The 16654-nt window shown below is 37.8% G+C and overlaps 1 protein-coding gene across 2 annotated transcripts in view; it reads right to left on the reverse strand.

Moving 5' to 3' along the window:
- The window catches only part of TBC1D32 (TBC1 domain family member 32), a 289724-nt gene that overhangs the window by 67886 nt on the left and 205184 nt on the right, over window positions 1–16654 (reverse strand). For both annotated transcript variants that reach the window (XM_045294624.1, XM_045294625.1), the window contains exon 26: window positions 1346–1471. In XM_045294624.1, coding sequence (XP_045150559.1) covers window positions 1346–1471 — 126 coding nt within the window. The remainder of the gene's footprint in view (window positions 1–1345; window positions 1472–16654) is intronic.

Consider the following 16654-nt stretch of genomic DNA (forward strand, 5'->3'; position numbering starts at 1 on the left):
ACTGACCAGTTTCTCCCATCTTTCTCCCACTGAGCAATTGATGGCAACAGCTGACTCTAGCCCTCAGGGCTCCTCCTAATTTACTAGAACCCCAAATTTCTGTTTTAAAATTCACCTGGGCAATTCCTCCTTCATGGGCAATTGAATGGTTCTTCCAGGCTGTGTAGTAAGCAGAGAGGCTTGGGCTACATCCCTCTCTTTCTAGATTTGTGTCCAACTATGACTAGACAGTAAAATTATACCTATACAGCTTGGTCAAGAAGTTTCACAAACTGCTCTGCAGGCTTGCATTTGTTTCCTTCTTCAATGTGACAAATTAAAATCTCTTTAATTACAGGAATTGGGATTTCAAGGAAAGAATTACACTGGAGGCTGAGAGAGAAGCTTCCACATTAGACAAGCTTCCAACAGATTTTCCTCAAGAACAATTAGAAGTCATGAGGGCTGGAGCAAGAGAGGAGGGAAGGTAAGTATCAGGGAGCAATATACAGCAGAATTGCTGGGAGGACTCTGGAAACAAAGGTTTGAAAAGGACTGAAGTGAGTACCGAGCCATGAACTACAAAGAAAGCCAGAGGCCTCTCTTGTCCACTTCATGAATGTGTGTTTTTTGAACTATGACAAAGACAGTGCTCACTCAGTTATAAAAGCCTTTATATAAAAGAAAGTACTAGATGATTGTCTGACTGCCCTCTAAAGTCTGCTTTCAACATTCTCAGCACAAGACATTAATTATATAGAGTTGGCATTCCTGTAAACTTGTCAAAACAAGTGAAGATGTGAAGTATATAAATCTAAATACATTTACATCTATGTACTTATACCAGTACATAGATGTAAAATAACTGAAAAATGTGCCTGAATTTTATTAACTATAACAAAATGAAATCAGAACCATTCTTATAGCTCAATTTCAATTGTATCGTGAAAGGAAACCCATATTTCCATGATACTCTAAACTTAATACATACTGGGGCAAAGTGAAGAATGCTTTACTTAGTTCAGTAAAATAGCTTTAATATAAACTCTAAATGTCTCAAAGCATGAAACAAGAATCTGAACTGAGCATAAAGTATTTGGACTATCAGAATATAATAGTGATAAGTTATACCAGTTTGCTCATAAATATCTTTAAATATTTCAAAAAGTTTTGTAGGTATCTCTCAAATTTTAAGTTTATATTTTCAGGTTCACAGTACCTTAGAAGTCAATGGTCTTACTGAAATGATTCATACGTTTTCCAAATATGCCAATACTAAACTTCAGAATCTTTAACTTCTCTTAATTCAGTTTTCATACTCCTCCCAGCAAAAAACAAACAGTAGCAAGTGAAACAATGCAATTACCTGTTCCACTGATTATATCAGGTTTGGTCTTCATTATTTTGCTGTACTGTCTTCGGCAGTTTTCTATCCAATCCATTTGTTTATCAGAACTGTCAAAGCATGGTAATAGCTTGCAAAGATCGTTATCTAATGAAGAAATACAGTATATCCATATTATTATAAAAGGACAGTCCATACAAACTAAAAAAAATGATAAAGTATGGTAGCATTACAAATCCCATAAGCAAAATATAGACTACACATTGATTTCAGAGAAAAAACATCTTTAACTTCATTTTGTTTCTTCAATTCCAAGGCAAATCTGCCTGGAAGGAGCACTTTGGAAGGAGCAGTCCCTGGAGAATGATGCCATGCTTTGTAAAGGTAAGACTAAGCAAAAAAAGAAGAAGAAGAAGACCCACAATAAGATGGATTGAGATAGTGGCTGCAAAAATAGGTTCAAACACACCAACAATTGTGAGCACAGCAGTGTTCTCCTGTTCACAGGGTTATCAGAACCAGTTAAAAAAAACTAATACCACCTTCAATTGCTATTTGACCCATTTATGAAAAAAACTCATAAAATGAACTACCATTTTGTAACCACAATTCATGAAAGTTTTGTTTCTTTATGAACATAACTCTTAACTTGTTTAGAATCAGCTTAAAAACAGTGCCAATCTTTAGATTTTGTTTGTGATAGTTAAGTTTTGTGTCAATTTGGCTGGTGCAGGATTCTCAATGATTTGGCAGTTGAGGTTAAGTAATCTGAAATAATAAGATCTAACATGATGCAATCAACTACAAGTTGGGATCTACTAGGAGCAGCCAAGCAGTTCTATACAGAGCAGGGTGGAATTCAACTCATTTATCGAGGGCACAGCCCTGTGCGACCAAAAAGAAGTTTCCCCGGGAGCGTGGACTACTTTCTACATAAATAGATCAAATGGAAAACGTGCTTGCTTCTTTCTGGGTCTGGATCCTGTATCTGGCGTATGCAGCACAGGTTCCTCGGACTTGAGCCAATGGCCTGATACACTGCCTGCCTGCTCTGGCGGTCTTCCGTGGCCTGCCCTCTGAGCTGCCCACTGTGGATTTATTTGCCTCTGCAGTCATTAGCCTGTCACCTTGTTGCTGCTACTGATGCAGCTCCATGAGTCAAAAGAGGCCTCTGACTTAACATTTGACCCACAGACTTGGTACCTGCCCAGCCTTGGACTTGACTACTACTACCACTGTAAAAGCCATTTCCCTCATATAGAGTGTGTGTGTGATTGATTGTGTTTCTCCATGGGTGGAAGAGGAAGGGTTTTTGCTTAAGGGACATCGAGTTTATGTTAATGGTGGTAGAATACAGGGTGAAAGGATATCAATAATGGTTGTATAGCAGGAAGAGTACAGTCAAGGGCACTGCATTATACAGGTAGGGTTGTTGAATTGGATAATGTTGTGCTGCATATCTTTATGCCACATTGTTTTTAAAGTACACAAATAGTAAAGAGTACAAGGAAGAAGAAAATGTTCTAAAATTGATTGTGGTAATGATTGTACAGCTCTTCCTGATATGATAAAATGATTGAATTATGTGATATGTTGAAGAAGTGCCAATAAAACTGTTAAATGTAGTGGTATAAAACATAGAAGTTTTATTAAACAAAACATAAAAATTTGAAGTTCCTGTTTCCTAGCATATCTTTCTTCTAGGTCTATGCACTTCTCAAGGGGGATTCCATCTCTCTAACTACTGCCCAAAGAAGACCGTCCTTGTTGATTTGCACCCTAACCAGACAGTAGGTTTGGCATCCTTGAGGGACACACACATTGTTCCTTTGAGTGGATATTAAAAAGAGATCTGAAGGACAGATGGGGTAAGGTTTCCCAGTGGAAATCCTCATAGGGCAATCCCTGCTCCCCTCACTGCATGTATAATCACATCATCATGATATAAAGGAAAATCCTCTGCACAATTTCCTGACCTTTTTTCACAAATGTGCTTTTGAAGTTTCTTAACACTTCTTCCAAATAATAACCCCTCTCCATTACCCTATGTCCTTAAAAAGAATCTATTCAAATTACTTGTTTGAATAGTCTCCCTAACTCTCTAGGCTGACCTTTCTCCTTGAATTGAATGGGCCTGTGAAGATGCCCTGAGAAGCCACTATTTAGATTGGACGTTGGATGTGGTACCTTAACTAGAGTAAGACAAGTATCTTACTAAGAAAGTTGTCTGCAAACATCCACGAATCCAGAGACTGGTTTAAATATGATTTGTTTAGAATATACTCATGCATGTATGAACTAGAAGACTATTGGAAATGCTTTGGGACTGTCATGGATTGTGTAAATATTTTCCTTTTTTTTTTCTGTGTTCATTAATTACAAGTAAAATATATTTTATTACAGTGAAGTTGAAAAAGTAATCAGCTACCTTGATCATCATTGTTCAGAGGACTATGAAGTCTTAAAAAGGAATTTTCAAAACAAAAGTGAGGAGCTGGAAACTACTACAGACAAGCTAAAAATGCAATTAAAGTTTGCACCGTCTGAGCGAGAACAAATGAGAAATATGCTAAAGTCAACGGAAGGGTCTGATGGTCATGACAAGAAAAGCTTTCTTACAGCAAAGCTAACATATCCCTTCTGATACAAGCATATGAATATATACATATCAAACACATGCATTCATAAACAGATAGATACATAAAACCCCAAGCATTGTATTATTGAAGTACTGTGTTATTCTGCTATTTAGTACTAAAGTAATATATTTATTTTAATATCAAAGTAGAAAGTAATCTCCAAGTATTGATTCGAATCCCAATTAGAAGCAATAACTAAAGCAAAGTTGGCTGATTAAATAAAAAACAAAAACACCAACTCGCTGCCATTGGAGACCCCACAGGGTAGGGTCGATTTGCCTGGTGGGTTTCTGAGGTTTACTCTATTGAAATAGAAAGGCTCGTCTTTCTCCTACTGAGCTGCTGGTGCTTTTAAATGGCTAAGTTTGTGTTTTGCAGTACAACACAGAACCCATTATGTCATCAGGGCTCCCTGATTAAATAAAAAGAGAAAATCATTTTAATAATAAAATCCCGTAAAATCTTTCATCTAAAGTCAAGAAATAGAAGCGAAGCAGATACTTTTGTTGAAAAAGGCATCATTATTTTAAGACTTCAAAGGCCAATGTAGTTGGCTATCAATTTGTGTTAGTCTTGGTAGATAAGAGAAACAAATTCACAGACACGTGTGTATAAGGAAAAAGGTTTATATACAAGAGCAATTGGATATTAAAAAACATCCCAGCCCAGTTCAGATCAAGTCCTTAAGTTCAACATTAACCCATATGTCTGATACCAATCTATAAAGTCCTCTTCTGACTCCTGAAATACATGCAATGATGCCAAATGAAGGAAGATCACAGGCCAGTGGGTGGGAAAGCTTGTGCATCCAAGGCCCTGTAAGCATCTCAGTGCTGGCAGGGTTCCCCACGTGGCTTCTCCAGCTCACAGGGCTGCATCAGGGTAGGTCCATGTGGTTTCTCCTCAGGGATGTCTCGCAGGGAGTCAGCCTTGTAAGTAGAGTCTCCATGGGTGTGAGCCAAAAAAGAAAAGGGCCTCCCGCCTCCAAGAAGGAAAAACAGGAGTTCCCAGAATTCTCGGGAAAAGGCCATGCCCACACAGAGGCCTCATTGGTTATATCTTGATTGACAGGCCAGACTCCACCCCTTCACTCATAATCCTCTTAAATTGACACCAGATTGTGTAACTACCGCACAAAAAGCATAAAAACTTAAGTCAACAGCATGTAAAATTATCACTTTTTAAGCATTTCCCCAACAATAAACTACCTAGACCCTAATAAGTATCACAATGGCACATGATTTTAAATGCAAATATAGTTTTACATTATTTTTAAATAATCATTGTTTCTTCTTTATTTTTTCCCTTCTGCATATGTGTAACCCGGTCTTATAACCACGACTACTGTTCTCAAACGAAGGGTGCTGATCACATAACTTTTTCAGAAGTTACAAGATAATAAATCCTTTGTTCGTTTCCTCTCCCTCTCCTGTTCCATGTCCTTCTCTTCCTTTCCGCTCTCCTTTCAGATTTTTCATTTTCTTATCATCTCATTCTCAGAAAAAAAACACACTAGGTGCTAACACTGTAAATAGAATTGAGGCAGCAGATGTGCTACACACGTGGATCTCTCAGTGGTGGAGGGGCTGAAGAGCCCATTACAGATCACAAGAGACTGGATTTAAGCCAGTAGAGAGAAAGGCCAATGGGCAAAGGCGTCAACTTGAGTCACAGCACCCTCAAAGGCAAGTGGAAGTTAAAACATTCCTAGAGAGACAGCTATATACCCTTTTATAATTCTGATTACTGTTTTTACAAGCATCAATGAAAGTGGGTGCTATTCAATTTGCATTCCTCTATGTTAAATACATTTGGGGTTTAACATATTGTTAAGTAGAAAACATGTATATCTATAATTTTGTTGGATTTGAGATGACTAAGGCTTACCATACATACTCGTGGATAAGCTGTGATTTTCAGCACATTTTTAATGTCGGTTTTGTGGTAAAATTGGGTGCCTTGGCTGATATTTGGGTTGGCTTATACTTGAGAATATACGGTAATTACTTATTGTTGTTGTTCTAAATTTGGGACCAACTGAGAAGTAGATAGAAGTGAACAGAGGGAGTTCAAAATTTCAGTGTTAGTAATAAACAGCTAAATCAAACATGACTGGCTTGGATCTAACGATGCATAATTTTTCTATAAGTATCCACTCGATTTATACAAATCTATTCAAAACAATCACAGTCAGGGAGAAACAACCAATGGCCTCTTCTAATGGTTCTTGCTAGCAAGGTGAAAGCATAACCTGAAGGTAGGTAATGTGTACATACAAAACAGCAGTAGGGTAACCCAAGAATTTTCCTTCCTTTCTCCCAAATCATCGGTCAAGCACCCCTTCTTCTTGGGGTAAAATAAGTAAGGAGCTTTAAGAGAGACAAATGGTATTATTCCAGCAGAGGGTCCTTCATATAGAGACATACAAGGCAAGGAAAATGGAAATACACAACCGTACCTTCAATGCAGAGACTATGTACAAGTCCTGTGCCATTCTCACCACCGTTGGTATGTTTAAGTCCATTGTTGCAACCACCGGGTCAACCCATTTCACTCTTTTTTTCATGGCCTCTACTTTCCAAGAATGATATCCTTTTCGAAAGACTTGTCCATCCGAAATCTTTAGTATTGCCATCCTTACATCTATGGCACACTCTGGATATGTTTCCTCCCATATTCATTTATTCTATTGACAGTCCATGATACTTTCAATATTTTTCACCAGCACCACAATTCAAATGCATCAATTCTGCCCCTGTTTTCCTTGTTCCAGGTCCAGTATTAACATGTATATGAGCTGACTGAAATTAGCATGGCTTGCAGCAGACCCATCTGAGTCCCCAAGTGACATCCTTGTTCTTTAAGAGGCCCTCAGAACCATAGTTTTCCAATCCAGTACATTGTTTTATATTTTCACTTCTGTAGACATGACAGTTGATTGTGGAGCCAAGTGAAATGAAATCCTTGCCAATATCAAGATTTTCTCTGTGAATCATAATGTTGAATATTAGTCTTGTTGTAAAGATTTTGTTTTCCTTACATTACATTTTAATCCATACTAAAGGCTTCATCAGTAAGGACTGAAAGTCCACTTTGCTATCAGCAAGCAAGGTCATATCATCTGCATATTACATGTTGTAATGAACCTTCCTGAGTGATCCTGATTGTGGTAGTTACATAATCTGTTGTCAAGTTGAGGATTAAGAGTGAAGGGGTGGAGTTTAACCTGTCAATCAGGTGGCAGCTTGATAACCTCATTTGGAGGTGCTAAGGATAAATAGCACACTTGAGGTGGGACACAACCATCTCCTGGGAGACACTGGAGCTGACAAGACACATGGAACTATGCTAGTGCCCTGAGCTGGAGGAGCCAAATAGAGACCCCTGCCAGTGCAGAGATGCTTACAATTCCACTGGACCCACAAGACTTTCCATCCACTGGCCTGTGATGTTCCTGCCTTTGGCATCATTGCATGTATTTTGTGAGTCTGAAGAGGACTTTATAGATTGGCATCGGACATATGGGCTAATATTGGACTTATGGACTTGATCTGGACTGGACTGGGATGTTTTCTCAATATTCGATTGCTCTTGTATATAAAGTTCTTTCCTATACACATATGAGTGTCTATGAATTTGTTTCTCTAGTCTACCTGGGATAACACACTGATCCTGATATGTACCAGTTAACTTCTCTAATAAACCATATAAATTTTAATATTGACTGTGAGTTCCATGAGGCCACTGCAAATAATTATCAAACCCAGCAGAGAAGTACAAAATGCTGTGTGAGAAACAACTGGCTTCCGAATTAGTAGAGAAGGTTGGAGGGAGGAGGCATGTCTGATCTCTGGTTCAGATAAATGGGTTTGGGCTGAGGTTGAGTCTGATTCTTCTCCTCTCTGCTGCTAGAGGAGGTCAGATGCTAACTTCACACCACTTATACAGTAATGTGGACTGCCCACATTCCAGAGAATGTCAGCAAAGATGCTACAAATAAAGCTACAAAATAAACAGAATGATACCGGAAACTAATTAGTGACAGATAGCTTGTCTTAATTTAGATAGTCAACACTCCTCTATCTTAGGGCTTATTTGTGGAATATCTGCCTTGCACCTGTGTTTCTGCTCACCATCTTCCCTTCTTTCACTTTGTGTAGCAGTAATTATTTCAGGGTTTTTTGATGTCTTTTTTTAAAATACATGTTTCTTACATTTAAGAACCATCACAGGGCTAAAGCATTTTCCTGCAATTATTATTTCATGCTAATAAGAGGTAACAGCCATCTCAAAATCTGTAATGGCCTCCTATCTCACACCCACACTATAGTGTCCTCTGGAGAAAGATGTCATAAGTCATTAACGACCTGAATACATTAGGTTAGATTTAAAAAAAAAAAAGAATTTCAGCAAATTTAAAACAACTGTTATTTGTCAATTCATGATGGTAGAAGAAAAAGAAAGAGATGGTGCATTCTTCCTTCCACAGACCACATGGGATTAGAAAATAGTTAGACAGCGTTTGACAGCCTAAAATATCCAAAGGTCTAATGACGCCATCATGCTTGAGGGGAGAGAGATTTCACTGTGTTACTTCTCTGACTTGCTCAGTAACCCCAAGTGATTTTCAAAGTGGGAGGCAGGGTACTAGCAATAAGCTCGTCAAATTTAGATCTGTCTTGAACAGGGATGTTGTAGAACTCAAGAAAATCTCTGACGCTGCACATGTGGAGAAGCTTTGAGTTAGGAACTGCATGGCCCAAGACATCTGCTAGATGTGCCAAGAGACTAAATTTCAGATGACCATTTTCCAGCGCAATGTCCTGCCAATTCGGAGGAACAGATGGACCCAAAACTTCTTTGATCCGAGATTCCAGATGACCCTGGACATCATCTGGTGGCATGTACGTTCAGCTTCGTAAGAGCAGACACACCAGGCCTGGATCTTTCTTCGCCTCTTCTATTACCTCATCCACTACTGGCTCTTTGTCTTTGCGGAAGCAAGAGCAAGGTTGCCGCGGCATCCCAGCGACTGTCCACAGGAGGTTTCTCTTCTGATACCGAGCACAGACACAGCCGGCAGTCGCCAATAACAAGTAGAATGATGGATCTTTCATTTCAGTTATTATGACGATCAACAAGGGAAGATTTCAGAGTGGTGTCCAAGATGCAACTGTACAGAGACTATAAAGAACTTGTGCATGTTTCCCTTTATTTGATTTAAGACTCCTAAGACACGGCATCTATAGTTTATTAAATTATTCTTAATTTTGTATTCCCATACTACATCTCCTTTTTAAACATTTGATAACTAAGTAATTACTAAGTAAGGAATCAGTGAATAGTTTTGAAGGTCCATTTCCTATATCATTCTCTTGCACCTAAACAAGCAGATGAACTATTGCCAGTGCTCTAGGTGCCTTTGTTTCCAGCTTCAGTACACAAAAGCAAAGAGTTCTATTACTCAAGAGAAAAAATTATCCCGATTTTTAAACTAAAAAGTCCAACAGCTACATTTCAGATGTACTCTATAGGAAAGAAGACATCATCTCAGTCATGCTACCAGTCTTCTGTTATGAGAATGGTGTCAAATAAAAGTCAATTACCTTTATCGGCAGAAAATAAATCTTAATTCCAAGGTTAGAAACAATAAGGAAAGAAAAACTGTCTGACTTGATATACAGGCTTAGATAAGTGTTGGATGGAAGAGAGAATTCATCTTTAAAAATATTTATAGACTGACTATACGTGCAAGACATAATATAAAAGACTTAAAATGTGAACCAACCACAACATCCATCAGGCTGCCGTGCATTCTAGAGAGGACCATACTATTTCTCACGGCACTCTCAGAACCAGGCCTCTGTGGTTCTGTGTTCAGTTGCCTGAAGGAAAGGTGGTAACAAAGTGTACAGCATGCATTATTAGACTGGTCATGAAGGCTCTCCTCTCTAGTCATTTGTTGATTGGGCAATTCAATCTTTTTAAGAATATAGGTACCATGACAGTTCAGCTCCTTTATTCCCTCTCCTGCCCTGAGGAAGCTTATTGCTAAAAACCACTGAGGTGGTAAAATGTCCATTTTAAATTCAGAGCATTAGGACTGGACAATGGATTGTTGTTCGTTTGCGAATTTAAGGGGATTAAATGAGTACAATGTATTAAGGATGAGGATGTGGACTTCCCTTCTGCAGAGACATAAAGTACTCATCATCAAAGGGTCGGCAAGGACCAGTATAAGTGCTTGCAGAGTTGCACAAAGGACGATCATGGAATAAAATCAGCCAAGACTAATGAAATTGTCTTGTTAAAATTAAGACTATCCTTCCAGGAACACATTGCTGAGTATCTGTACTTCAACAGGCTAAATTTCAAGATATTTTAATGCAAAGTATTTAAAACAATACCAGCATGTCTTGATAATTGAGATAGTGAGTAGATATGAATTAGGATAAAAGCTGCTGACATCCCAAGCATATAAACATGAAGTACAAGAACTTTATCACTTATACCCTAAGTACTGCATACCTCCAGAGACAGACAATGTGATCCTCTTGTTCTTCAGCTCCATTTCTAATTTAGAAACCTTATCCCATATTAATTGCATCCTCATTGACTAAAAACACATTATAATAATTATCTAATGGGTTTTATAAATAGTACTATGAAACTATGCAACTTTAAAACCTAAAACAAACCAACAAATACTGCCCTTTGAGTTGATTCCAAATCATTGCATCCCAATAAAGGCCCAAAATTACCTTATATAAAATGTTTATCAAAATACTTTTCTTATACCCAACTGTGTTAGATAGGGTTCTCTAGAGAGATAAAACCAGATTCCTAATAATTTTATAAATATATATTTAGATAGATGATAGATAGATAACACAAAAAATAAACAGTGGTTAAAGTATAAAGCAGTTATACAGATAGATCGATAACACAAGAAATAAACAGTGGTTAAATTATAAAGCAGTTATACAGATAGATAGATCGATAACACAAGAAATAAAGAGTTAGACTCTTCAGACATTCACTTAGGCCTTTTCTATCTTTCTTGTCCTTTTGAGCTTCATTTGCCAGAAACTAGATTAAGCTATTCATTTTACCCATAACTAATGGTCACTTTTGAGAGGTACTCTATTTCCTTAAATTTATATAGTGAGGATAATTTCATAATCACTACTAGGCAAACATGAATGTTGCCATCTTTTAAAGAACTTCAAATGTCCCTCTTAATCACATTTGCAACGTATTGGTATGTGCCTATACTCCATCCTGAGCAATCTTTGTACCATAATTGTTCCAGAATAACATTCTGCTTTCTTCATGAGGTGTTAGGCTGCATTTACTAGAGAAGCAAAATTAGTGACATATGTGTGTATATATTACATAAAGAAGAACTTTGTACAAGCATGTTGCTCATACAGTTATAAAAGAGATTAAGCTCAGTTTGTATGCTCGTTCTGGCTCATCAATGTCCAGTTCTTTGGATTTGATTTGAAAGCTTGCCATATTACCTGCCGATGCTGGGAGTCATTAATAATTTACCATCTGACCTGCTGACCTTGGCTTGCTTTGCCTCTTCCATAACAAGCCTGACCTACTGACCTTAGATTCATCTGTCTCTGTCATCAGCAGCTTATGGTCTTTCTGCTAGTAATCAACCCTTACAACTACAGAAGTTGGTAGAAGCCTCCAGCCTAACATCTGACCCATGGACTTGGAGCCATGGTCTTGAACTTGCCTTCTTCTACAACTGTGTGATATATTTTCTTTACGACAATTTCTCTCAAAAAATAAAGAAAAAAAATATATATGCACAGGGAATCCCAGAGAGACGAACCCTTCAGGACCAGTGGTGAGAGTGGCGATACCAGGAGGGTGGAGGGAAGGTGGGGTAGAAAGGGGGAACCAATTCCAAGGATCTACATATAACCCCCTACCTGGGGGATGGACAACAGAAAAGTGGGTGAAGGGAGACATCGGACAGGGCAAGACATGACAAAATAATAATAATTTATAAATCAAGGGTTTATGAGGGAGGGAGGGGAAAAATGAGGAGCTGATACCAAGGGCTCAAGTAGAAAGTAAATGTTCTGAGACTGATGATTGCAACAAATATGCAAATGTGTTTGACACGATATATGGATTGTGATAAGAGTTGTAAGAGCCCCCAATAAAATGATTATATATATATGTATATATATATATATATATATATATACATGGGTTTGTTCCCAGCTTAAGACAGGAAGTATCTGCCTTACTAATATCACACTCAAAAAAGTAATGCTTATGCCACAATTATTAATGCTTCTATGAGGTAATGTGAAACTATTCTTCAGCAATTAATGAACCATAGTCTTCAAAGATAGTGGTTATTTTTATATATGTTTTTGCTTCCCAACACTGATATTAGATGAAAGGAATATGATCCCTTTTAGTATAGAAAAAATATTGAAAATATCTTATGTAAATTAGTTAACTATATATGTTGCTATTGTGTGCTAGTGAGTTAATTCTAACTCAGAGTGAGCCTATAAGACAGAGTAGAAATTCCCCATCGAGATTCTACAAGGAGAAAGTCCTCATGTCCTTTCTCCTGGAGGTTCTGGTGAGTTTGAACAGTCTGACCAGTGGTTAGCAGACTAATATTGAACAATTACGGTACAAAGATTGCTCAGGATGGAGTATAGGCACATACCAATATGTTGCAAATGTGATTAAGAGGGACATTTAAAGTTCTTTAAAAGATGGCAACATTCATGTTTGCCTAGTAGTGATTATGAAATTATCCTCACTATATAAATTTAAGGAAATAGAGTACCTCTCAAAAGTGACCATTAGTTATGGGTAAAATGAATAGCTTAATCTAGTTTCTGGCAAATGAAGCTCAAGCAGTTGATATTATGTATTTATTTCATGGGAAAATACTCATTTCTGGATTACAATTGAGTTTAGAGACACCTTTGAAAAAGCAAAGTGCTTTCAACCATGCCTTAGTATGTTATTTTGATTAAAAAATAGCCCCTCAGGTAAAATTTAAATATATTTTCTTCCAAAAAAAGTCATGTAGTATAAAAAGAAAAGAAAAAAGAAACAGTTAAATTATAAAGCAGTGCAAATGGCTCACTACAATTCAAATGTGTTAGACAGTTGTGAGGCACTGGCAGTCCTTCAAGTCTTGAGTAGTCCTCTGTAGAGAGAATCAGGCTATCCCGGCACAGCCAGCAAACAGCAAGGCAGGTCACCAACAGTCATCCAGGTCACCAACAGTCAGTCCCCAGCTCAAGAGACGTAATTTCCAATTGTGTGGTGAAGCAGGTCTTAAAGGCACCTCAAATTACAGCCACACAGTACACAGGTTAGGTGTCCCACAGGTAGTGTAGCTTGCAAGTGGAGGCACAGAACAAGCAAGGCAACTGCACACTGGTCTGATGATCAAAGAGCAATAGACAAGAAAGGCTAGGCTCACCAAGCTATTTATCGCTCTGCCCTTCAATTAATCCCACATGTGTTTATCGGCCAGGCTGGCACAAAAAACTAACTACCTCACCAACATACTAACACATTGAAATTGTCAAAGGCTTGAGTTTCAATTGTGCTACTTTTATGAAGTGTCAAAGTTCTTCAAATCGTATAGACTGAATATGACAACTTAAGACTCATTGTCCTCATAATATAATCCTCACAGATATTTGATTCACATACAGAAGTTGATGGTTCAAGTCATATTTCCCACTAAATTCATTGAGACCTAAATGTTTACAAACAACTAAAAGTAAATTCTAAATAGAATTTGTGTGAACTTTTAATGAAATACTTCCATCTTATATCCTTTAATTTATAGTAAAAAAACTACTTTGTATCGAGACAAATAAAAAGATAAATATATTTATCTATTTACATAGAGTTAATCATAAAATGATGTTTTCTGAAATAAAAAACTATCATCTACTAGATCTGAACAATCTTACTGTAAACATTTTAATATTATTTGATGTATTCCAATAAAGGGAATGACTATTACCATGGAATTTAATGCATTACATATTATTTGAAAGAGAATGCTTTGCCAGGCAGAAAATCAATTTTCTATAAGATAAGTAGAAATAATATAAAGGAAACAGTGAAGTAGGATATTGAAGCTGTAAGAGGCTAAATGTGAAGTAATCACAGAGTAAAAGGCTGTACATTTTTGGTTGATTTTATTATTCTGGAAAAAATGGGATGTAATACTAAAAATTCACACCTTTTATGTGCTACAAAAATGTAGACCATCACTTTGTAAATGACGAAATAACTATAATAAAGGTATGTACCACATGAATGATATATACAGAAGTCTAATTCAAGGTGCTATGCTGGTGCAAAGCTATTCACACTATAGAAAATAAGTAAATAAAGCGACTATTGCAGGGAATGAGCAAAATATTTGAAAGGTGTGATTATCCTGGAAGTAACTCTTAATGTCCACTAACAAAGGCATGAACAAAATTTGATGATGGGAAGAATAATACAGAAGAAATAGCATATCAAGTCTTCCATTCATTCAATAGATATTTATGTATGCTTATTACCAAAGGCATGCAGCATCATGGGTGTTAGAACTCGGATTCTAACTTAGCAGATCGTAAATAAATGAATGCACAACTTCACTATACAAAAGCTCAATATATAAAAAGTACTGCTAAGGAAATAAAGAACCTGAGGAAATGGCATGGGGGATACACAAAGGGGAAAGAGAATCTAATTCTACCACAGCCCAAGACTGACTGTCCTGAAGCAGACATGACCATGCTCCTGCTATCCAAAGTCCCCGCTATCCAAAGTTGTTTACCCTATTCTGCCACCCACCACATCCCTCCCCTCGCACTTTTCTGCTGAGTTTGATCATCTCTTTCAGTGACCACACAGAACTTACAGACAATATTCCTTATGATGAGAGTTTATTAGGTAAGTTAACAGGTTACAAGTCAGCATCAGAAAACATTAAAGATATGGTACTTTTGTCCACAGGGCCTCTTCTTAGGCTGGCAGGCATGTCTCTCTCTGGTCCTTAGCCTATCAGCCACATGTCCCTTGGCCCCTGCTCTGCTCAAGTGTTACAATGCTCTTTTACCACTGATACACACCCAGAGGGAACTCCACTTTCAAGCCAACCCCGAGCCTGAAGGCACTCAGCCTTACTCTTCCTGGGCTGGGAAGCCACCTAGTTTCTCACGGTCTCTGCTGCTGATGGGGCTCCTAGTCTCCACTGCTGGTACTGGTCCACTTGGGCTCCCCACGAAGTCTAGCTCCTCTTGCTGGTGGTGGGCTTCTTTCTTAGTTGTTCAGAAATGGTCCGTTTTATCCGGTGGAATATTCAGTGGAATGGCTAAAATGGCCCTCATTTAGAGTCCTGCACAGGTTATTTTTACTTTATTGTAGGAATTGATAAAAGTTAACATAGGATAAAGCATATTTTAGATAACATTGCCTGGTTTAAAATCAGGAAAAGTATGTCTCAGGGGTGTATCCTTTCACCATGTCTTCAAACTGTATGCTTAGGAAATCATCAGAAAAGCTGCCTTTTAGGAAAAAGAATGTGGCATCAGGATTGAAGAAAGGCTTATTAACAACCTGAAATATGCTGATGACACAATTTTGCTTACTGAAAGTGAAAAGGATGACTTAACGCAGTTGCTGATCTCGTGGAGATCAAGAATCACAGCCTTCAGTATGGATGACTCAGTGTAAGACTAACATCCTCACAGCTGGACCAATAAGTAACAGGAAGATAAATGAAGAAAAAGGTTGAAGTTGTCAAGAATTTTGTCTTGATCCACAAGCAATGCTCATGGAAGGAGCACTCAGGAGATTAAAAGACAATATATGGTAATAGGTAAATTAGGTGCTACACAATCACTCTTTGTAATATTAAGCACAAAGATGTTACTTTGAGGACAAAGGTGTGCCTGGCCCAAGCCCTGGCACTTTCAATTGACTTATATACGTGTGAAAGTTCAACACTGAACAAAGAATACGAAAGACGCATTTGGATTGTGGTGTGTTAAAAGAATATTAAAGTACCATAGACTGCTTAAAGAACAAATCAATCGATCTTGGAAGGTGTGTGGATAGAGTGCTTCTTAGAAGTAAGTATGGTGAAGCTTCCCTTTACATGCTATTGTTGTGGCCCGAGAATGAAGAGCCTCCACATGTAGTCAGAAGAGACAGAGCTTTAATGCTGGCAGGCAGACCACTCTGACCCTGAATGATTAGAGACAGAGTTTTCTGCTAGTAAGTAAACAAAAGGGAGTTGCACAGGTGATGTTTATAGAAATTGTGCTAAGCATTCAAGCCCGAATACATTTGATTTTATCTTGCCAACAGGAACTTGTATTATGATCTTATTTTTCATTTTGGGACCACTGTGTGGCTTTCCTGTCATTGCCAGCTAGTCGGCTGACTTTTTTTGTTACTAAGTATGGGAGAGGATACAGGAGGACAGTGCCAGGGTTAGGTTACAGTGGTTAAAAAATGGTCACATTCAGACTGAAACAAAATGACAACACTTCTGTTAACTGATACAAAATGACGACACTTCTGTTAACTGATACAAAATGGCTACACTTAGGTTAACTGATACAAAATGACTACACTTCGGTTAACTGATACAAAATGGCTACACTTAGGTTAACTG

The sequence above is a fragment of the Echinops telfairi genome, unplaced genomic scaffold, assembly GCF_000313985.2.
Source record: "Echinops telfairi isolate 266 unplaced genomic scaffold, ASM31398v2 ScPeMD7_3533;HRSCAF=4204_0, whole genome shotgun sequence".
Lineage (NCBI taxonomy): Eukaryota > Metazoa > Chordata > Mammalia > Afrosoricida > Tenrecidae > Echinops > Echinops telfairi.